Source organism: Solea solea, chromosome 7, assembly GCF_958295425.1.
Source record: "Solea solea chromosome 7, fSolSol10.1, whole genome shotgun sequence".
NCBI classification, from domain to species: domain Eukaryota; kingdom Metazoa; phylum Chordata; class Actinopteri; order Pleuronectiformes; family Soleidae; genus Solea; species Solea solea.
In genome coordinates, this window is record NC_081140.1 from 25,389,191 (window position 1) to 25,413,659 (window position 24,469).

At 47.2% G+C, this 24,469-nt stretch overlaps 1 protein-coding gene across 11 annotated transcripts in view; it reads left to right on the top strand.

Annotated features, from left to right (window-relative positions):
• robo2 (roundabout, axon guidance receptor, homolog 2 (Drosophila)) overlaps window positions 1-24,469 on the top strand; it is a 338,057-nt gene that overhangs the window by 149,234 nt on the left and 164,354 nt on the right. For all 11 annotated transcript variants that reach the window (XM_058635007.1, XM_058635003.1, XM_058635008.1 and 8 more), the window contains exon 2: window positions 7,893-8,219. In XM_058635007.1, the coding sequence (XP_058490990.1) occupies window positions 7,893-8,219 (327 nt within the window). The remainder of the gene's footprint in view (window positions 1-7,892; window positions 8,220-24,469) is intronic.

A 24,469-nucleotide genomic window follows, 5' to 3' on the forward strand; every position in this document is an offset into this window, starting at 1 on the left:
TGTAAATGCTTCCACGAAGCACACAAAGCACACATTTTCCACGAAAATGTAAATTTAAAGTAGAGTTATGTTTTTACGACTCTGTTTATTCCTTTATCGGAGCAGGAATATATATGCTTTTGTTTTTACGTTATTGCGTCGTTAACATCTTTAGAAGTTTAGAAGATGCAAAAAGAAACACCAAAACACCAAACGACAGACTGTGGTCAAACTGTAGAAGAAAATACTTATTAGATATTGGTCGTGATACAAACACCAAATCCGCAATTTCTTTTTAAAATAATAATAAATCCACTTTCCTGTAGGAAACCGAGCTGCACTGGCAGATGTTTTCACTCTCCGAGTGCTTTCTCCAGTTTGGTTTTGTAGTATAATAACAATAATACACACTTAAAAACTTTTGAGTGGTAATAAAAACGTGTGTGTGTGTGTCAGCGTTGTTAGAATCCGTCCTTGGAAACTTGGCACCACGCGGCTCAGTAAAGTCAGCCGCCATGACACCAGGAGGCCGAGCTGACTCACTGTGTGTAAAGTCTCCTGCTGAGACTGACTTTGTGGTTGAAGTCTCAGTGTGAAAATTGGCGCAGGCCAACTGTCACAACTATTGCGGCAAAGAGAGGAGGGGGGAAAAAGAGCCTTAAATGCATCCTTGAAGCGTTTGAACGCTGCAGCTAAAATCTCTGGATGGTGAGGACTTTTCTGAAAGCTGCACTCGCAGTTACACCCTGTCAACGGTGGAGCACCGTGTGTGACCATGATAGCTCGTTTTGTTTGTGTGATATAAATACAGATTATTTACCATCTTTGACTCAATTACCCAGATGCTGCTTGGTCACATCTCTTAAGGTTTCCGGTATGCTCCCGTGCGGACCCACCGGCTGCACGTGTAGCCCAGGTTTTGGAACCGCGTGCAAGGAGTGAATCTGCAAACTGAATCTCTGCCCCCCCACCAGTAGGCGGAGTATTAAGCTCCACTCACCAAGCAGAAAAACCATCACGGCAACAGAAGAAGTAGTCGACCAAGGGTCATCCGAGCCTCGACCTGGCGACCCGACAGGCCTTTCAGCTGTGAACCTGAGGGAGCTGTAGCATTGTTCTCTTCTTCTTTAGGAGGGATGCGTTCCTATTCCCTCTGTCTAGGCTTGTACCGCCACCTGATGGTGAAGTGGGATACTACAGGACTGCGACGCGCGGGTACACCAGGGTCGCACAATGCAGGGGCCTTTACTTCTCGCGTTGACCCGTGGCTCTGAGGACCACAGGATGTTAGGCGAGGGTTACTGCCCTCGTTGACATGCAGGGACACCGCGATGTGTTCAGTGCAGCACAGACACCTGAAGGCCTCCTCCTCCTCCTCCTCCTCCTCCTCCTCCCCTCTCCTCCCGCCTTCATTTCTAAAGCAATAAAACTTTTATTTATGTCTCCCTGTTCAATCTGCAGCGGCAGCTCAGCAATGCAGGTAAAGAGATTACAATGCTTCAGGGAGAATCAATTGATGGCATTCATTCCGTTGCATTACCCTCCGTAGGAACTGTTTAAAGTAGCCCACGCTTGAACGTATAGAGAGAAGTGGCGTTGTGATGTTTGAGCGCAGCTGTGTCTACATTCACACACACACACACACACATACACAGGACTCTTGAGAACATCAGCATAAACACTTTGCTGCTCTGACTTTATAGCACATTTACCGAGATTAAAATGACCCTAAAACTCTGCCGGGCCACCGTCGGTTTCTGCTGATGACCACAGCTCGACTGGAGTAAGTGGGCATTAAGTCAGCTCAAGGTCTCCTCGTCAGGAGTGGACGCAGATTATTCATCATTCCGCTCACGTCTCTGATTTTTATCACCTGGTCTGGGATAGGAATTGTTAATTTTCCACACACAAGCACTTACTTCTTGTAATATCAAGGCTGCAGACACAGACCAGAGCAGAAGCAGAGGCTGCTCACAAGGAAAGGGAAGAAGGAGGAGGATAAAGACGGTGCATGCCTGAGTGGCCCTGGCATCGGAAATCATTTAATCTGCATTACAAAATTTAGTGCTCCCACCAGTGGCCTGACAGTCCCACAGAGCTGCTGCTGTACTCCTCACACTAATCAGCTTATTTGTCGAGAAGCAAATATCATCACATTATTCTTTACCGTAATAAACTCGTCCTCCCTTTCCTCCCCCGTTTGTCTCCCGTTTCAAGACGGTTATCTCGCCAAACTACTGTACGTGAATCAGGCTTTTTGTTTCCCACAGTGAGCTATTTATACGTTCCTCCAGCGCGGAGAGGGAGAGAGACGAGGAGGCAAACACACAGACGCAGAGTCAATACGACCCCATCGCCACCGCTGCCCGAAATACCCTCCGAGTGGAATCCTATCTTTCTATTTGTCGGAGGAGAGCGCGGTGGATGCAGTGGAAGGTTGTGAGCAGCTCCTAGAATTACCCGTGTGTTTGCTTTCAGAGTATAGATCTCAGCGCGGGGGGAGGGAGGGATGCTGTGTTCAGAGCACTGAGGTGGAACAGAGCCCATCATGTGAGCCTGCGAGCGAGCTACTCTCTAACTTCCTCTCTTGGCAATAGGAGATGGAGTGGAAGACGCTGCACCTGCGAACGCCCTTCATTTAACTTTGTGTCTTCTCTGAAGGCACGAGGTGAGATGAGATTCTTTCACATCACCCACAGCAGAGTTTCTCGGTGCTGCGGTGGATTATAGTCGCAGTCTTCTTCATTTTTATAAAACACAAATGCATCTTTGAAACATATCTTTGATCCAACTACTACTACAAATAAATATTGATTCTATTACCGTGTTTACTATTATGTCACATGAGTGCACACAGAGTCAGATCTCTTGGATCTCGTGTTGCCCAGTGATGTTCTCTTGCTGCACACAGGAAGTGATTTTCTTTAATATCAAGACAGACGGAGGCAAAGCCAGACAGCTACAAAGAGGTTGGAGTATGACTGCAAACACAAAGACAAGTGCATGAAAAGTTTCAAAAGTGAAGCCTAGTACTCAAAAAAAACCCCTGTCTTTGAGCAGTTTGAAGGAATACACGCTTGTCTCCACCCGCCCCTACTCTGCAGCTGTATACACCCAAACACTCCCTCAGTCAGACCAAACAAAGGCAGCATAATGACATCAATTTTAGGAAAGGAAAAGAGTACAAGAGAGTCTGTTGGTTTGTGTTTTCCCTCAGCACAAACAGACTCTGTGAAGGAGGAAATATCTTATATAATCTCGTTAATTAGCCGTGTTATCCGCTCTATAGCAGCAAAACGGCAGTATTTATTTCACCAGCGCTCGGTGCAAAGGTTCATTTCTGTGTCACATTCCCTTGAATTTAGAAAGAAAATGTGAGTGGGACTCTCCCGTAAATGTGAAATCATCCTGTCACAGCCACTCTTCATCACACAGCTGACTGACTGCTCGTACTCTCGCGGAGGGGGAGGGGCCGCGCTACCCTCGCGCCGCATGGAGAATTCACTGGTTTTGAAACAGTGACTTTTCCAATCCGAGGTCTATCTCGAAAGTGGACCGTCCTTATATCACTGCGGGGGATCCTGCGCTGCGTGTTCCCGGGCCGTGACGAGTTGCCGCCGATAGACTCCAGCAGATACAGCAGGTTGTCTTCGGTGACATCTCGCCAAGATGGGCTCTGTGTGTGTGTGTGGAATTGGGGTGTACGCACTGACAGCCCCGCCATAAAGAAGATGAATCTCGGGCGCAGAGCGTTTGCCACTCGCAAGTGTCATGTGCAGGCCAGTGCCGAGGCGTGGACGGACCAGTAACATCATCCCAGCGCTGCCCCCAGTTTCCCCCTGCCGCTCTCTCACATTTCCCTTCTGATGACATGATGGATATGACTGTGTCACCCTCACAGCGAGGGGAGGATATAACAGGACAGGGAGCAAGTGAAGGAGACAGAGAGATATTGGGAGGCAGAGATGCACAGAGAGAGAGAGGCATAGAGGCAGGGGGAGAATATATTTCAGAATGGACAACATGGATCTCATACATAATTCATTCCTTCTGAAATATCTTTGAGGATTTCTTCTTCTATATGTTTGCTAACCTTGCTCCTCCACCATTTCACTCCCCACATTACAGCGTTACTGTGTCTTGGCCCGGACCTTGGGTTTCATGTTTGATGTTTTATGGAGCTTCAGTGGCTGGAAATTCCTTCTTTTTTCTTTTTTTCTTCTTTTTTGCCTTGGTCTGAGGTTGCCGTTGGTTACCTGTGATCAGTGCACATGTCTGTTGGCCCCCGAATAACGAATATCTCTTTGGGGAGCCCTTCCTCTCTTTTTTTTTAATGCTCATGCTGAGACTGGTGTGGGTATTGATTTGGTTGGTGGGCCAGAATTTCTCCTGGGAGCTAATAAAAATAATTACAAAAAGATCATGAAAGGCCTGACCTTCTGTTGCACACATGAATAAATATGTTGCAAAGATAATAGATAAAAAAAAAAAGACCCTTCTATGTGTGTGGTCAGTGGAAAATAAGGGGGAATGAGCTTTTAATCCTGAGTTTGACACAAACTTTAATCACACTTTCACTGATAAATGTGAGACGTGATGCGGTGATTGAAATAAAAAACACTCCTGAGGGGGAAATCATGCTCATGAAGTGCACATTTCTTGGACGGCGACGATGTCAGTGAAGCTGACATAAGTAGCCTGAAAGAAAAGGCAGAAAAGAATCATCTTCTGCCTCAGTGCTCCCTCTCTGATTCCATCCTCTGTCTGTGTGTGTGCACACATTTGTTTGTTCTCTGGTTCCTGCTTTTCCTCCAGGACGGGATGACTTCACAGCAGCAGCAGCAGCAGCAGTGGTGGAAAAGTAATGCTGGTGGTGTTGTTGCAGACGGGGGATGGGGGGGTGGGGGGTGGGAGACACGGCGTTTTGATTGGAGCGTGTGCCCCGAGACCCGGTGAAGTGCACTCGCCTCAGCTCAGAGAGCACTTGATTGCACAGCACCAATGATCGCATTAAAAGGGCAACAGAAAACCCATTTACCGTAAAAAGAGAGGGAGGACAGGGACCCAATAGGACGCTGGGAAATGACTTCTGTGACGGCGCACATGCTTTTATTTTTACTTCCTGGACGTCACAACAACAACTGTGAGGAGATTCCGTGTCGGTGCTATGGAGATTGATGGGCCTGTTTTTAAAACCTCTCCCATGGCACATGGAGGTGCTTTTAACCTTCTCTACCTCTACACCTGACTTCCTCCAGTCAGCAAACACGCACACGCTGACCCCGGCGCTACTTTTCCTGGCAGCGAAAGGACAATTGTAGAGGCATCTGCTGTGTTCATTGCAACAGGAAAGTGGCGAGCAGATGGAGACTCAAGGTTTAAGTGATTAGGAGGCACTAGATTGGAATACAAATTGGATTTAAAGGAAATTAGACTGATATAAATCAAATGTAGTCTCCATAGGTCGTTGCACTGTGCGCGCGCTCACGTTGGCCTGAGTGGAAATCCACTGCAGGGCCTGTGGATTATGGGCAAAGCAGATGCTCCACTACGATAAGAATAAATATGCGCTTGACACTCAGTTTGTGGGATAGGGTGGGGGCCTGCATGCCTGTCCTTTATCTTGCCCTCCATTTATCAATGTCACTGTGTTAATTACCGCTTCATTTATTAAGTCACTTACTGCCAGAATACAAACTTGCCCCTGTGCCCCTGCTCCGGCAGGGACTCTGGCTGCTGGGTAGGTCATTGTTACCTACTATTGGTGAGGATAAAAACGAGAGAGAGGTGGAAACAGCAGCAGCAGCAGCAGCAGCAGCATACTGTAGGGTTTTGTTCCGCTTCCAATAGTACATCTTCAGTTTTCCACGTAATGCCAAAGAGATTAGATCATACACCGTAGCAACAGGACACCAGCACCCACCCCATCCACCCCCCCGACAGCAAACCTCTGTCTGTGGCTCCACTTAGTCCAAAAGACTCGGCCTGATGACTAATCAATGACAGGGAAATGGAGGGAATTAGCCCAAATTAGGAAGAAGAGAGAATAGACTACCTCCTGCTCAGGGGTCAATATGCCACTGTCTGATGCCTGATCCCTGTTAAGGCAAATGGCAGACGAGTGCAAATTTGTACAGTGTGAATCCATGTGTGTGTATGTTTGAAGTGTATTTTCTGCTGAGCGGCCAGATTCTACGATTGCTCCTGTCCTTTTTGCCCGTAGACTCTCGAAAAAGAAAACACCGGGGTGCAGCAAAGTCCCGGTCTCCCCAGGGAAGGTGCTGGTATTATAAGGGGGTAGTGGTACATGTGCAGACACTGCCAAACAAAATTTGGAACCTCTGCTGTCCCCCCCCCCCCCCCCCCACCATGTTGAAATGAGCCCTTACATAAGCACAAAGGCCTACATGGTGCACTGTTCCATCGTCCTATTACCCTGCTGCAGCGCCCCGGGGAAGGGCACAGTCATCAACTCAGCTCAATCACACACACACACACACACACACACCTGCAAAGGCTAATTTTAAGACAAAGACCGTGACACTGGAGTTAATTCAACCACGACTGCTTAATAACGGAGCCAGAGTTATTGATGGTTTCTGAAGGTGGTTCAAAAGAGAGAAAGAGGAGAAAGAAAACTTTCCCTTATTCCACTCCTTCGCTGTTTGACGTCTTTGATGCCGGGTCAAACTCTTTGATTGTTGCGTGGTTCCCATGGCCTCTGTCATGTAAATGTGTGCCTAAAAAGCGTCTAATCTGCACCGGTTAAGACCCAGCCGCAGACGCACAGAGCGCTCCCGATGCCGGGGCAGCATTATCTTAGCCGCCAGACACCCGGCACTCACCCCACTGCAAGCCACAGTTTTTCAGCCACGGGGGGGATTAGCGTTTGACATCAGTCTGGACCCCGGCATTCATATTCACGTCACATGTGGACTCAACAGTTTTACTCATTTGCACCACAGTGAAAGCCAAATATATGATTTGTGTATAGTTGTGATGTAAAGCAACTGTAGGCCGCCGCTCGCCATCCATCCACCCACGGGTCCAATTACCCACAAGGCCTTGCATATATGGTTAAGAAGAGCAGATGGCTGCTTTTTTGGCTGGCCTCAAGTGGTAATTAAAGGGTTTGCTATATGTTTTTTTTTTTTTGCTAACCCAAGACAAGCCAAGGTAACTGTTAGTTAGAGGGTTCCCGTCCCATTTCCTGTTGCAGGTAGCAGTGGCAACACATGGAGAGGGAAAAAGTCCAGATGTTCTTCTTCTTGTGCTCGTTTTAGTCACACAGTGAAATTAAGTTAAGGTTACTTGAGTTCTGCTGCCACGCTTCCGTCACGTCAGTCTGTTCTGTTGCTGCATTGGCTTATTTTTTAGTGGGGTTGTTGCTCTGTGGTCCATTAAGACTATTTTCTGCGCAGTAGTTCCCTATGAATCAAATGTGCATTGACAGCAGAATCAAATTCTCCAGCGATCTTGGTTCGGATGGTTGTTTTTCCTCGCAGCGCTTGCATATTTTTTTTACATTAGAAAGGATTTTGACATGAAAAAGTCGTTGTTATCGGAGTTTTCCCCTTAAGACGCTTTGAAATCTGTGTGCATTTGACATCCTGACTCCTTACCAACCTTTTTATTTAGACCTTTAATGACACACTCCATGACATTGCTGCAACTGCCACACCCTGTAGCTGCGTCTGTGGGATCCAGACATCTTCCCGGGCTGTAAAAACTTTATTTAATCTGTTGTTGTTACTCGGGTTTATGAATTTCACCACCACTTTTCCACAATTTTCCCTCGCTGGCTGTTTGTGTTCATGAAAACCTGAGAAGGCACGGTTTATGAAAAACGCCTGATTTCAGCGTTTATCCTGTTCCACTGAGCCTAATTACATCTTCTTTTCTCCTTCCTCCAGGATCCCGTCTGCGCCAGGAGGACTCCTCACCCCGGATTGTGGAGCACCCCTCTGACCTGATTGTATCCAAAGGGGAGCCCGCCACCCTCAACTGTAAAGCAGAGGGGCGGCCCACCCCGACAGTGGAGTGGTACAAGGATGGAGAGCGGGTGGAAACGGACAAAGATGACTCGCGCTCTCACCGCATGCTGCTGCCCACCGGCTCGCTTTTCTTCCTGCGAATCGTTCACGGACGGCGGAGCAAGCCGGACGAGGGCGCCTACGTCTGCGTGGCACGGAACTACCTGGGAGAAGCTGTGAGCCGCAACGCGTCCTTGGAAGTAGCATGTGAGTCCGGAGTCTGCTCCCCTTTTTTTTTTTAATTTCTGTCTCTTTGTTTTGCTCAGATAATGAAAAAGACTGGATTTACTATATTTAAACAACATCATTTCCTCTCAATATGATGGTGGGCCATCATATTGCATGTAATAGCGGCAAGCGCATCAACAGAGCCCCGCATTTAGAGGTGATTGAATCTCACTCGCCGGGTTCTCTCGTTGATAACGCAACAGTAATTTCCTGTGGCTCCACAAATGGACAGTTAGCGTTCGCTGCAGATGGCTTTCTCAGCTCAGGGTCATGAGATAAATCTCTCATTATCTTACCTGAGGGGAGTTTCACTGAGTTTGCTGCTGTCAGAGCTCATGAGTGGGGCAGGATGGCAGGGCAGAGACGGGGCTCTCTCACAGGTGGGTGGGGGTAGAAGGACAGGCGAAAGATCAAAGTCCTGATGGACATTTGACACAGGCTGCCAGGGTTGTGTTGGAGAACACTGACAGGCAGAACCTGAGCTGCGGGTCGGGTTACCTTTGAAGATGAGCCCCCCCCCCCCCCAGGGCTCAGGCTGGACTTCCTATGGAGCAGCTCCCAGGGGCTTCAAACTGCCCATAGGCTGGAATGGAAAGACTCCTTGTCCTTATGTTGTTTTAAGTCCTGCGCTTCAAACAAGGGCTTCCATTGTAGCATTTCTTGGGTTTTATGGTTTGTTGTGGAGAGAAAACAGAGATCTCACATCGCTGTGCGCTTTAATCATCAGTTACTGATGAGCAAACAGGTTTAACAAGGCCTCTCTTCTGTAAATTAAACATTTGACAATGCTGCGAGGAGTAGACGCAGAAGAAATACACCATCTTCCACACATTAAACATGCTGTGTAATTGTATTTCTGAGGTGGAGAAATGTAGCGGGATGCGTGGTTGGTTTGTGATTGGGAAATGGACTGTGTGTTGGGGGAGGAAGAGGAGGAGGAGGAGGAGGAGGAAGAGAGGGTTGGTCCCCTGCCTTCCCATGGGTCTCCCAGCATCAGCCCCCAGGTGCTAACTGCGTGACAGCAGCTTGATCTATCGATCGCAGTAAGAGCGGCTCTCCCAGTCTAAATGAAAATTCATGAAAAATTGATGAAGTCTCCAGATTATTTTATTTTTCAACCTCTCATACTGTTTCTTCACCTTTCTTTTCTCACTACACTCTCATGTAAGGCGGTGGTTGTGGTGCAGCAGAGGGATACTGGCATCGACTTCCATGAATGGCTTTAAGGTGCGGGGGTGAAAGGTCGGGGGGGGGCAGGAGATGAGGGGATAGGCAAGAGCGAAATAAGAACACATGCACTGTATGATGAGGAAGAGACAGAGAGGCTAAACTTTCTGAGGCTGGTCACATGCAGCATTTAAAACTCTCTAAAAAACACATTTGGAAGAAGCTCAAGTTTCTTTACTTACTAATGCACTTGTGGGGTTGTGTTTTAATTCTTTGATTCCTTGGAGCTACAGAGCTGATTGAAGTTGCTATAAATTAACTCATTTAAATCTTTGCTGTTTGTTGGAGAAAAAAGAAAACACGTGTGGGCACATCCAATCTTTCACCAAATGATCCGATCTGGCGTCCGTCCAATGGAAGTTCTCAGAACTGTCACTGGAGCTTCTTTGGACAAAAAAGTTACACCCTTCTACTTCTTCTACTTTGTGTAAAAGCCCAAAATAATACATGCAAATTAAAACCCCAGTACCTAATGTAGTACAAATACCTTAAAATGTGTCAATTGTAGCACCGTGCTAACACATTCGTCACCTTGCAGGCATCCACATGGCGGCTGAACACTCACATTTGTCACCCACATTCACAGACTATAAATAACACAAGTACATTTGCCCTAAAACACACAAAAAGATGAAGAAAAACAATTAAGATATATGTATGTATATACATATATACTAATATACTAATTACCCATATGATTGAAATGTTTTAAGTCACGTCACGGCGTTCACCAGTGTACATACAGTTCTGCTCGTATCGACCTGAGCCGACACGTCACGACCTGGGAAACTAGCCATTACGCTGCGATCCCACTGTAATGTCGTCAAGGAGACCGGTCATTATCTCGGCTTTGCCTGTTTACGCTAGAACCGAGCAAAGCTGCCATAACACTGCCCCAGTGTGTGATTTTAGACGGATAACACGGATAACACTTATTTACCCTCTGTATACATTTTGTGACATAAACCAATGTCTATCTCTTCATTTATTTTCTTTATTTTTGCCAATATCTGGCTAAGTTAGACTCACCGATGAGGAGGGGGGGGGAGTTATTTTGTGCTTAGTTTGGTTTGAGCCGTGGCCTTTCTCTGCTTTATCCTTCTGTCAGGTCTTAAAGGGGGGGGGTGGTGGTGGTGTTGGTGGGGGTTTGGAAGAAGAAGAAGAATGGGGGTGAGGCGCCAAATCCCTGTGCATTGGCTTACCACACTGATTAGCTTTATCAGGTCTTGACATCCGTCGAGTGATTGTAAATCCACCGCTAATCGCACACGAAGAAGCCACATTTAAATCTATGTTGAACTGGCTTCGTGTTTATGATACGTCTCTCACCCCTCTTCCTCTACCTCCGCCTCCCCCTCAACCTCCTATTGAACACACCTTTGCCCCCCCCCTCCTTTCCGTTCACGAGTGGTTGAGCAGGACCCCGGCGAGATAATTGAATTGCAGCTCTGAAACAGATTGAAGTCAGTGGCCACTGAGCAGAGTGGCGCTGCTGCCTGCCGGACATCAAGCTGGGCAGCACTCAGCGCTCCCTCAGCGGCGCCGAGGGAAGGTGGAGCGGAGAGGAAGAGGGCGAGGGGGATGAAGCCCGTGAGAGGCGCCTCTGCATTATTGATGCGGGCCAGATTGAGGGGGACTTAGTCCCTCCAACAGTGTCTCCTTCAGGTGTTCGATGTCAAACACGTATTATTCACAAACGGACGGAGAGGAGCGTTAACTGCCTCATATTATCTGAGTCATTGGTGCACATGCAGTGTGGGAACAGAGGTCGACTTATTTCTGGAGAAATCTGGGCAGCTGACGGCACATATATATTGTTGTTGTTTTTGGATGATATGTTTGGCTGATTTTTCCTTTTCCCCCTCCTCCTCCTCCTCCTCCTCCTCCTCCTCTTCCGTCTGATAAAATATAACCGGTGCAATTTCATCAGCCTTTGATCTGTGACCTTCATATGCAATGTTTCACTGTTTTTTGTGAGTGTTTTCTCCATATTTACTTTACTTTGCATAAGTGGAGAAGAAGAAGAAGAAGCCTGGTGAATATTTGTCATCCCTGCCCAAAACTGCCCAAATATTTAGTGACCTACTTTCATGCTCTGTCTGAGAACCCTGCAGTGCTTTTATATATTTTGAATGAAGTAAATATTGAATTCCTGATTTAGGTCAACAAAAAGTAAGCTTTGTCCAACTTTGAGAAGAAAAAGTAGTCATTTTTAGTGACTGAGCAACAAAAACGTGTCAACTTTGATAAAAGAGACGGATGCAGATTATTAAAAATAATCTGATTCCCTCAGACTGACAGGTGAATTGGTCTCCGTCTATCTCTGTCCTCAAACACGACCCGCGCCGCTCTTCACTGCCCTGTTCTCGAGAAGATAGAAGCGCCTGGAGGCTATCAGAGAACAGACTGCTTTGTAACCTTATTCCTCCTCCCATCTCTCAGAAGAGTGACTGCGGGCCTCTATCATGGGATGTGGGACACTCTGCACCTAAGAAGGGATGCGCACCTCTTTTTCCCCCATTTCAGAATAAACTAGGTCAATGAGCAGGTTCATAAATCATCGTGAAGCCCGTGTCAGAAACGCTAGCTGCAGCCTCTGCCGCTGAATAAATTGCGAGCACTGCGGATATCGGTGTATATATAAGTGTGACAAGGCACACCTGGGGCGACGGAAAATGTTAATTAGCCCCATCTCTTCAGGTGGATGGATCGCGGGTGCACGCCGCGCTCCAGATAAAAGCATTTAGGGTGAACAGTTGCACTTTTAATTGAGCGTTGGATGTGACTCGGGCCCTCTGACATGTATGTGTGTGTGTGTGTGTGTTAAATGTGTGTAATTGTCTGTCAGCGAAAAGACGCGGCAGCGGGATAAGACGCGGAACCTCGAGGTTGTACACCTGTATCCTTTACTTCTTCGTTTTGGTAACCTTTAAAAATGCAAATGAAACAGATGTTGGGTCGGCGCTAAATGCCATTTGCAAGCGGGATTGGATGACTTTTAAAAAAAAAGGCTCCTTTGATATCGTCTAATGTAGCCCTTCTGTAATTAAGTGAATCGTTAGGTAGCATTTGGTGCTCGTACAACAAGGTAATTAGCGGGAAAATAGAGTTGGGAGAGGTGTAAGTGGTGAAGAGAGGAGGAGGGGGACCAAGCTGTTGCTGTTGTGTCCAGCATGAGAGGAGGCTAATAAAGGGACGGGCCAGGAGGAGGCGTCCAGGTGGGGGAGTTCAGGCTGAGCTGCGCTGCCGAGCCTTTCACAAGCTCATCTGGACTCATTACGCCGTTTCAGAGATGAGACGACGGAGTGACGAGTGCACGTAAACGACACACACACACACACTTACACACACACGCACACACCTGCCCACGTGCTCCGTGTATAAACCCCCCGCGGAAGAGTCGGAGAGTCTAATCTGCGGCGAAGTCCTTGAGAAATAACGAAGGGTAATGAAGGAAGCGGCAACAATGCGGCACATTAGTCGGAGATGATGCACGTTCAAAAAAAAAACTTATTATATTACACCTCAATCACTTACCTTCCCTCGACACCTTGCTGCCTCCACCAGGGAGATTATGTGTATCTGTGCAGCATAACTCAAAAACTAAAGCACAGAGTTTGATGACATTTAGTGAGGATGTAGATTAGGATTTAGGATTGTCTTCAAACAAATGTAGGTTTATGTCATAGTGTGGTTGGTTTTCCTCCACTCAACTTCTTTGATTTGTTATGTTTATGAGATGCCAGTTGTTGCCCGCAGCACATGTAATTCTCCAAATTTGATGAGCCGAAAATATTATTATTACCACCTTGTTACATTGTGATCAATACACACGACTGCGACGGTTATCATTGTTTAACGCCTCTGCACTATTGATCTCTCGCACTGGAGGCAGTGCGAAGCTCAGAGCCGTGAGAGGCGGGCGACGTGACGGGGGACGGAGTGAAAAGCGTGGATGCAGAGAAGGTGGGAATGTTGTCCTGCGATAAGAGAAGGTGGCGAGAGCGGTCGAGGATTGTGTGTGTGGGGGGGGGGGGGGGGGACATCTCGGCCTGATAAACTGCGAGAGTAAAAAATCCCTGATTAAATGTGTCAGCTCTGTGTCCCTGCAGCTGGATTTCGCTGACCCCTGTGAAGAGGTGTTGTTATCTATTGGGATTTACCCACACAGTGTCCCGCTCACACACACACACACCAGCCGTATAGCAGCATGCAGATTGCTCTTATCTCATTTATTTACCACAGATGGACACCGTAAGTGATTAGTTCTGACCACAAACCCGAAAAAGAAAAACCTGCACAAAAGAGGCGGGACAAGCAAAATCTCCCGAGGAGATAAATCATAAGAACATGCTGTAGTCAGGAGCAGCACTCTGACCTTTCACTGTCAGCGCGCACACAGAAACTTGTTCAAACACACATTATATGTCCTGAGATTGCACATTCTCACTATCCTCAGCGGGGCCCAGTGTCCTGGCTCTGACCTCCCCGACTCCGCCATGGGAAATAGAGCGTCTGCCTCGCCCTCTTACCTTCAGAGGAGGCGCGCGTCGTGCTGATTATTGGAAACAGAACACCTACGGTGGACGGGGGGGGGGACGGTTGCGGCGCTCTATGGCTGAAAAATGATAGCAATAATGGAGGAGGGCAGCGAATGCCGAGGACGAAGACGGGGGAGAGAGGAAGTGTCGGGCGAGGAAACGAGATCCAAGTTTGCCGTGACCTCCCTCAGCGCCCGCGTCCTCTCGGCTCCTCACCTCTCTGCCTCCGCCCCGGCGTGTCACCTTCCCGAGTGTAAACCGGATTAAACAAGTGTGCGGCGCTCCGTCATCAGCGGATGAGTGAGCTGTCGAGCAGAGAACGCTGAGCCAGCGGCTTCTCACGCCCATTAGTGGCCCCGGCAAGATGAAGCACCAGTCGCACCGGGTTTTTGTTGTGTTTCCTTTCCACACCTTATACTCTCACCCCTTCACACACACACACACACACACACACTCTCTCTCTTTATAGTGACAGTGTTATTGATGGTCTTGCCACTTTTGACAATGCAGGTCTATTGCTTTGTCTCTGTCGCCTGCCTGTGTTGTGCCTCCTCTCTCCCTGCCCCCCCCTCCCGCCCCACTGTCTCGCGTCTCATCACCCGCGGATGCTCGCTCTGCTGTGACTGGGAAAATAAATAAATAAATAGAAAAAAAATAAATTGCAGTAACATTGTGTCTCAAAATTGTACAAGGTTTGGCAGCTTGTTCCTGTGGAGAAAGGAAAATAAGAAAAGAAAAGTGAGCAGCCCCAGCTCTCTCTCTTTCTCTCTCTCTGGAAAATAAACACACCCTGCCTTTGACACTTGTTTTCCAGACACTTTTGACTGTAGACTGAGCTGTGAATTATTGAAATGTGTCTGCAGGCTGATTATTGATCAGCCTGCAGAAAACACAGGCTCCTGCTATCACGCTTGGCTCGCGCTTTGATTTCTGTTTTAATATTAACGTATGTTCTGAATTTATTCGCGCCCTGTGTGGCCTGTCGGTGTTATTTTGTGATGATCGTTTAAAAATGATCTCCAACCTCCATCATGCAGGTTGTTCACACCCATTAAAACTTGGGTATACGTACATTTCATCAACATTTAGCTCCGGCTCCAAACAGGATTGGCGGCAATGCAAGAAATACACGTGAGCATGCTAATTTCATCTTTGTCTTCTTCTGTTTTGGCGGCGATGCAAATTCCTGCATCATTTATGGCTCAACACTGTGTAGCACACTCATTTATTGGCCTTTTAGCCGTTGGAATAGCAATTACCCATGAATGTTTGTGGCGAACCAAGCCGTTTACACCTCAAGACAGCACTCAATAGTTCTTATTTCATCAATCGGATCAATTCAAACATCAGGTGTAAACAATGCTCCATGGTTTTGGTGGTTTTTCTGTGCCACTGTACCAAGGTTTAAGAAAAAAGCCCCTGCAATGGTCATTGGGTTATTTTGTTGCGCGTTCACTCAGGTTTTGAAGTGTCTTTCCGCTGTGAGACAGGTGTATGTTTGCTGTCATTGCAATGAATACGTCTCATGCCACTCTATTTGCTGACAAGTGGGCGAAGGGACAAGTGAGTCATAATAATATTAATCGAAATCCCCGTGTGTGTTCTGAGGGTGGCTTTCTGTTGAGTCCAGCCGGGATTGGATCCTCTGACCCATGCAGTGCCCTTTGCCCTCTTCACACCACCCCAGATCTCTGTCAAGCCATAATTCCTTAACCCAGAGCTCCCCTCCGATGACTGTGTCCCTGCAGTGACTGACCCCCCCCTCCCCCCAGCCACCACCCACCTTCCTTCCTCTCATCCGCTCCCTCTCTCTCTCTTTTATGTGAGACTGCCAGAGATGGTAATCCATCACACAGAGGTGGGGAGGAGGTGACAGGGTGGAGGGCTGAAGTTCACGCGCTAGCTGATATGGGCTAGAATCGAATGTCGCTGAAATTGATTCACCCTCTGGAGTGTGGAATGGTGTGTTATTTCTGCACCGGTTCAAATGCACATTATTTCCTTGGCTACTTTCTCACGCAGCCCATAAACACACGTGTATTCACGCGCGTATGGAGCCAAGGATTGATCTTGAGGGTCAGGACTTAGTCAGACCCAGGATTCAGCTGTTTTTTTTTTCTGGGTTACCTTCATACTTGTCTCTGTTTTCCTTGAATTCAGCTTGGGTTTGAGTTTGAAAACTCGTGACAGCTTCATTTGAGTCTGAACCCTCTGAGAAAATGAAGATCTTTGAGCTATGTGCAGTCACTTGTCATAACTCACTTGGTTTTACTTTCTGAAGCTAAGAGGAAAACAGCTTCTTACAGCTTCTCCTTTTAAACCCGGCAAGTTCATGCCCAGTTTACTTGAATAGTTAGGTGAATTGATTATATTGGGCCTGTTGTGGAGCTGAAATGCGTTGATGTTTTATTTCAAAACAAAATACAGTAGCCTGCCACACTAGATGGATGAGTCTTGTTGGAAGCTGCTGTGTGTACACTAATACACACATATACTCACAGAAATACACAAAAAGTTTAAAGGCAAATGGCTTTTGTGGCTGTTTTTCTAGTTGTGCACACAATGAGGACAGTCTCTCCTGGAAGTAGGCCTTTGGGAACATTGGAGACATTGCATTTCAGCCTCATTAGTTTTGCAAGTGAACTGTGTAAGCACAGAGAAGGAAACTGTGGGAAGCAAGGATGGAAACTGAAGAGACACAAAGTGCACGTTTTTTTTAACATCCTATTCCGTCTGGCTTGTGGTTTTACAATAATAAAACAAAAAAAAAGAAAAGACAATGTCGTCAGGTTCTTCCCTCCGACATCAAACCTCTGTGTTCTTTTTCTCCTCCACTCCCTCAGAGATGTACCCAGGTTTCACACAGCGGTCCATGGCAGAGTTATCATTGGCCCGGATGTGTTATGACTTGGTCATTTCTCCATGGCGCAGACAGATATTGTGTTTGGCTTGGATTGCATTCGCTGTAAGGGACACCTATGAGCCACCAGAGCCATGAACAGCTGCACACCAGAGCTGCAACCCGATCATCCACTCCCTGCTATCTCCCTCTCTCTATCTCTATCACTCTCTTCCCACTCCCCCCCCATCCCCCCCTCCCTCCCTTTTCCACCCCCTCCCCCTCTCCCATGTCCTTTCCTGTTGTTTGAAAAATGATACTCAAAGCATTTTGGTCACTCTGGAAAAAAAAAGTGAAGGGAGACGAGATGAAATGGTTACGAGTCGTTCTTGAGACAGCTGTGGTTTCACAGCCTGACCTTTACACTGTGGGCACATCAGCGGTAGAGGAAGTTTGGTGGCCTGCCTCGTCGAGATGAAAGTGACCTTGTGTGTTGCAGAGTTAATGGCTTCCCATTTTGCCGTGTCCTCGCTGCTTGTTAGACCGCTCTGCGATCGGTCCCGGGCTTGGCAGAGGTGAAGGAGGGGCCCGCCGAGATTTGATGTTGGTTTTTCAGTTGACACCGGTTCACTGCAGGAGGATCCACTCTGGTGAGGAATAAGAGACAAAAGGTTTCTCAGCTTCAGGCAAAGCGGAGGGATCTTGTACCCCAATCTGACCCAGCTATTAACACCTGAAGGTGGTTTTAGGACGCTTTTGTCCACATTCCTGAGCTGCAGGAACGCAATCTGTCTTCAGAGTGGATTGGAGATCATCTGCTCAGCTTACATCCTCTGACCTACTGTATTTTCAGCCCTCATGCTAATTTATTAGTAGCCAGTGCTTCTGTATCAACACGTCACGAATCACCGAGCGCTAACACCGGGTCTGAACGGGCTTGATAGGGAAAGTAGCTCTCCACAAACCATGTGTGATGCTGTGTGTGACCAGGTGCAAAGAGATGACATCACATCGGGACTGAAACTGGGAGCTGTGGTATGTGTGGCCACCTGCTTCTACAGCTGGGAGGATGATTAGCAGCGAGCCAGCCTGATTATTAACCAGTCCCGCTCTCGTCCAGCCGGCCGGCCGGCCAAACAGACAGACAGACAGACAGACGGGGACACTGACAGATATTTCACAGAGCCTGACATGAGCCTCTACATTGGTTGGCACTGCAGACAGCAGACAGACTGGCCCAGACCACTTAAGCACTAGCATGGCCAAAGGCCAGCTGAATAAAAATCACAACACTCCATTCAAATGCTAAGCAGAATCTTATCTCAGTGTCTCCTGCTGCTGGTGCTTGTGCTCTACACTGTACAGGGCAAAGCTATTAATGGACATGCAGGTGTGTGTGTGTGTGTGTGTGTGTGTGTGTGTGTGTCTGAGTGTGTCTTTCTCCTCACTATGTGTCAGAATGAATAGTATTTGAGAAGATTTAGCTTAAAGGAACATTTCGAATTGTCACAGAATTGGACGTAATAAGTATGTTTGTCTCCAAGTGTGTAAGCGCTTTAAAATAAAATCATTTTGTTTTATTGAGTGTCAGAATAAGCATTTTATGTGCAAGGGCCTTGGTTTACAGAAGATGGCATCTTGCTCTGCCATGTTTCCACGGCAACCCAGCCAGAAAGTGCACTTAGAAGCAGAGGCTTGCATGTAAATGAAGAAGAACAACATCCTTTCTGGCATGTGAAGGCCACCATAGGTAAAGGAAGGGGTCAGCGATGTGTTTGTCGCTCACTCTCACCAGTAGATGTCACTAATTCTGACACACTGGACCTTAAAACCCAATAATGCCATGCAGAACAGTACTCGTCACCCACTCGGACAAGAAAATGAAGTCCAGTTAATCATTTTACCACCTCCTTATTCCACCAGAAATGAAACCTGACGACACAGAGCGATCACCGGGGAGCGCACGGCTCACTGATGAGCGCTCTCACTGAACTCCAACGACCATTAGAATCCATTTTCTCTCCTCCTGTTTCACACACAAATTAGGCCTCACGCACACACACACACACACACACACACACACGAACACTGTCGCAGATTCCAAACTCCCTCATCCAACTGGCACCGTGAACATTTTCCCATTTGAGGCCTAAATGACACATTAAGGGAGAAATGGAGCCCGGGACACTCCCCTCGCAATTAAGCCCGAAAAGAACATCTTAATTTGCCAACATGAGCCACGCGCAGACATTACCTATGAAATTTACATGTGAGTTTCTCTCCTTTTTCCGTCCCCGTGGTATTCGAGTGGCGCAGACGTATGCGCTCTCGACTCCTCATGAATGTTTATTTGGCTGTTGTTGCACGAGGGTTAGGAAAATGACATTATTCAAAACATGTTGAGTGGAATACATCTGCAATTAATCTGCTGTTAGTTTATGCAACTGCCGTGTAATTAGTCTAATTGTGTGTTTTCGTGGTAATTCCCTCGTCCTTTCTCCCACAAAAGCTTCTCCTATTAGCACAAAAATGTATCTCCAGTGTTGGGAATGAAGTATAATTTAGAAATATTGTGGACACATTGTGATAATTGTTTTCCCAATCCTCTGGTTGATAATGGCTTTGAATGCGATGCGGTAAATTGCTCCCGTTATCGGATCCTCAGACTGCGAGCAGAAGGGACTTGTCCGTGTGATTTAGCCTCCATTCACAGCAATGCACGGGCTTGATAGGCTGCTTGTACCTCTGGGTGCAGATTGGCCGACCTTTGGCCCAGCTCTGGATGTGACCCCTGACTGACCATCGATTGACCATCATCTGACCCCGTCGCTTGAAAACAGAGCTGCGCTCGGGCCCATTTGGACGTCGGCAGAGCACCTCGAGCATGCGCCGCTAATAGCATTATGCTAGTGTTATTGGGAGATGTATGAAAGGAGAAATAGCCGGGGAAGGCAGGGTTATTCCTGTGTCAGAGGAAGAAGCGCTCGCATGATTCAATTACAGGCAAAAGGATATGAGCATCTGTCAGCTTATTCATTCTTATAGTACTCATGTTCTGTTATTGCAGCACTAACTTAGAAGTGAACTGCTTTGTGACAAATGGAACTCAGATAGATACCCTGGCTTCACAAACCTGTACCCCTCCCATCCCCAGTTTAGCACATACTTTATCTTTTTTTTGCACTACAGCACACTGTTTCTGCTTTGTAAGACTTTTTTTTGTGAAACTAAACCTTGCACATTTGCTGAGTGCGAGACCAGATTGTGTTATCTCTCCTCAGCATCTTGCCACTTTCCCTCCCCTTCCCTCACCCCCCCCCCCCCCCTGGCCCACATCCCTCCCCCATTTCTCCTCTATCCCCTGAACTGCTGTTCCCCAACTGGCCGTGGATGATAACAGTTTCAGCCCAGCAGCTAAGACACCCCCTCCCCCTCCTCTTCTCACTATATGGAAAAAAATCAAATAGCAGCCCTGTGACTGACTGCTAATAAAATTAGCAGAGTTTCTCATAAACCTCAATCAGTAACTTGACTCGATAACGGATGCTGATGAGGTCGGGAGACGGGAGCGTAATTGGGAAGAAAAGGGAGAGGGGGGTGGTGGGGGTGTTATATATCATTAATCTCAAAATCAGTCAGTGGTGCCAACTGGGGTGTTGATTGTCATAAATATTCCCTGGACCTTCAGCGGGTCGCCCCACCCCCAACTCACCTCGCAAGAGCGTCTCACCTCCTCTGACTGCATCCATGTGCCAGCAACACCAGGCCCTGTCCTCTCTCTCTCTCTCTCTCTCTCCCTCTCTCCCTCCTTGCAACTGTCTCTTTTCTCACACCCAGCGGGGGGGGGGGGGGGGGGGGGCGGGGGGTGGGGGGTTGGCCCAGGAACGTGCCATCATTAACTTTGTTGAGTGGCAGACGTTAGACGCGCAGAAGGCTGTCCTGTCCCGCTCCCCGCTGCGTGTCTCTCAGCCCCCATCAGTCCTCGCTGTCATCCTCCCATCTCTCGCGTTTCTTCCGCTCTCGATGCTCAGTCAGGGGTGAACGAGTGGATGCATGGAAAGTTGCGTATCCCGTGTCGGTGTCATGTGATTGGTGACATTCATTTGTGTTTACACGCGTGTGTATGTGTGCGTCTGACCTTAGACCGTATCTGAGAAGTGGATGTAGTTTCCCAGTATGCAAGGTGACTCTAATTTACTGAATATCCACCGGGTGATTGACAGCTGGTAGAGCCTGGTTGCAGGATTCAAAAACTGACGCCAGTGAAATCCCAAGCAATTTTTTTGCCAATATCAGCCTAAAAAACCCAGCATCACATGTCAGCCACTGCCTGCAATGATTTCTAAAGATCAGCATTGGTGATAATCAGTTGACCTCTACTCGCTACCACACAGTGTCAGGACTTTTTTGTTGTTACCACCAGTGTGGCACGTGCTGCTGAGCTTCCCCGTGGCTCCACGCCCTGTCTCATTAATCACACACCCTGCGCTGGAGCCCCGACAGCCCACAACCTGGTGGCCCTTCCACCTCCTCTCATGGCTCTGCATCGTTATCTGAGCACGGGAAGGAAAGAAACACAGCAATGACAGTGGCCCCGGCAGGTCATTTCAACCAAGCTCTAAATTTAAACCGAAGCTCCTCACTTTGTATGTCGGCGTCTAAGCTTTTTTGGCTTTCTCTCAGTCCGAGTTCACAAGGTTTGAACCTCCAGGGCAAAGGTTGGCGGATTTGCCAAGTCATTATGGCAGACTCAACAGCATCAGATGTCAAGAGAGTTGGCTGACCATGACGGAGTCCGGCATAGAGCTGTGCTTGGCTTGGTCACTTTCCTCTGGAGAGCAGAAGAAGCAGAAATGGAGTGAGAGAGAGAGAGAAAAAACAGTCTTTTTGCTAAACATACTCTCTTCCTCTTCCTCAGCCTCAGTCAGCATCTGAAATGGTTGTGGTAGAAGGGTATTCAGAGATGGAAGGGGGAGGGTAAAGGCCTTGTTGGGGTCCAAATCAGGCTTGTACTCATGGGTGCTGGAGCTAAAAGTGGTGCCATGGTCTAGTTGTGTCATCAGTGTCTCGCTGAGCTGTCACTTGTCTCTAATTGGCTTAGATCAACCCATGAGAGGCTCAAAGCTCACTGACCCACCCTCTGTCTTCGTCTCTGTCCCTCTTTCCATCTCTGCCCCTCTCTCATTATCATGTCTTCCTCTGCCAAGCTAAGACAAAGGTCTCTGCACGACCTTTTCCCTAATGCCTCCCACAGACTGTGAGATTTTAGGAATCTTATCAGTTTTATTTTTTATCTTTTAGTCACAACGTGTGACGTGGATCTATTAAATTTGACGATTGATTGCGACGCAGGTCAACAGCTACACCGTCGGCTGTGACGCAAGTTGGCAACATCGTTAGCGCGTATCAGCGGAAGAAGATGAGTCACGCTGTTTGTGTGTGTGGTGTTTAATCCAAATAAGCGGCAGCACATCCCACAAACTGGCATTCTGTTGGTGAGTCAGTAGATGTAGCTCACTGTGAGATGGTTGTCTACAAAGGGTCAGAAAATCTCCACGACCACGGCCGTTTCTTTCTTTTGGGACAACCCCCAAATCGTACAAAGACTGTTCAGTCAATTCCTCCACTCGCATCTAAAATATGTTCTGTGATGAGCTGGCTACCAGGAGGGGGATGTTGGCTTGATTTAATCCTGATTGGAGCCCTGATTGATCCGGGCCCTGGGGTCGTCACGGGGTCAATACACAGACCGATGACAACAGGGCTCATCTTTTGGGAATCAATCTGTCCCGGGCACTTTCACATGCCATTACACATCATATCAACGCGAAGCCACAATTCATATCGGCCGTCTCTACCACTGCGGTTAGAGATGCATCCCAGAGCAACTCATTTACTGGTGCTGCAATCAGTCAGCCACCCCGGATCCTGCCACAGTGGGTGTTCCTTCTTGGCCAGTGTAGGATTTACGACGTGCTACAAGGGTCTCGGGGAATGACCCTCGAGTGTGCATCTCTGATGATGTTCTAATTGGATGGGGTGACCTTTCCTCACTGTAATTTTGAAGCGTCCTTGGTCGTTGGGGGGGTGGTAAGAGATTAAAAAGCAGCAGGGGGTTGGGGTTGGGGGTGATTGATGTGTGCTGTGGTCGGCGTGGTTGTGGATGGACAGTGACAGGTCGAGGGACAGTAACATATGAGTCCACAGCTGTTGAATGAGAAAGGATATACAGGCTGATACATGGGAGGTTGCCACAGCCCGGCAGACTGATTGCTACCTTCTGGCACATTATGCCACGTAATGGCTCCAAAGCCTGTACTTGCCATGACTGAGTGGTGAGGGTAGTTTGTGTGTGTTTTTTTTTCATCCATCAGGCATTTTCCATTACACATAATTCATAATAATACCAAAATATATACATTATATGTGTATACAAACATAATATTTAAGTTGTTGAGTGACGACTTGGCTGCTGTTGACTGGGATACATTCACCATTAATCTGTTTATACTGTTTATAACAGTGCAATTACTCTAATTGCTTGTTTTTGGTGATTTCCTCATCTTTTCTCTCTCTCACACACACAGACAAAATCTCCCAATATGAAACAAAAATGAACTATAATTTAGAGATATTGTTGACACATTTTAAACAAGTTGATGTATTTGCACTGTGATTATGTGCAATAAAGTAAAAAAAATGAAAAGCTGTTATTCAGGCACAAGGTCGTTTCTCAAAAAAGGAGTGTTGAAAAGTGATTTTCAAACAATTATCAAATCACAGAGGCTCCAATTTAATCCCAGTTGAAGTTCCCTGCCAATTAGAAATGCAACACATACTTGTAATATCTTTGTAAGTTAATATGTTGATGCCAGCTTATTGTTAGGCCAGAACAATGGCAGTCAGATGTTTGGTACGTGTTCAAAGCGCTCAACAGAAGAGCTAAAGAGCTTCAACCCTCCACAAAAAGCCACATGTGGTCTCATTTAATTATTAAAATGAAATTGATTGAGAGGCGAGGTGCATGAGGATCCATCTGATTGAGCTCCGTGATTAATTGTTCACCTGAATCAGGTATTATTTACCAGTTATTCCTGCAGTAAAACACTAGTTTTCCTGAATGTATAGACAGTATGTGTATTTGACTGTTGGTGTCACTGGCTGTGTGTTTATCCCTGTTTTTGGCTCCTGCCTGGCTTTGCCTTCATGTTTATCACTGTCACAGAGCTCACAAAGCTGCCGGCAAACATCTATTTACTGTGTCAATATGAAATTTGCCGTGCGCCTCTTTGCAGCCGGAATGAGTTTCTAGTGTGGTTAATGGGCTTGTTTTGGTGCATCGAATGGCGGGAGCTATTTTGAAAGGTTGCACGAATGTGGAACTAATTCCCGCATTTTTATATTTGCCTCGTCCTGTGAGCAAGGTAAAGCACTAACCCTGCTTAATATTCCGGTGCCTGCTGACAGCGACAGCCTTTTGGTGCGACAGCGGCGTCAAAACAGCCTTTGGAAGATTGCGAGTGGAAAACATTCACGGAGCCTCAGATTGTCAAAATAATTCACTCGTTTAAATTTTTTTGTTGAAAGCTTTTTATTTTCTCTTTTATTATTATTATTGCACT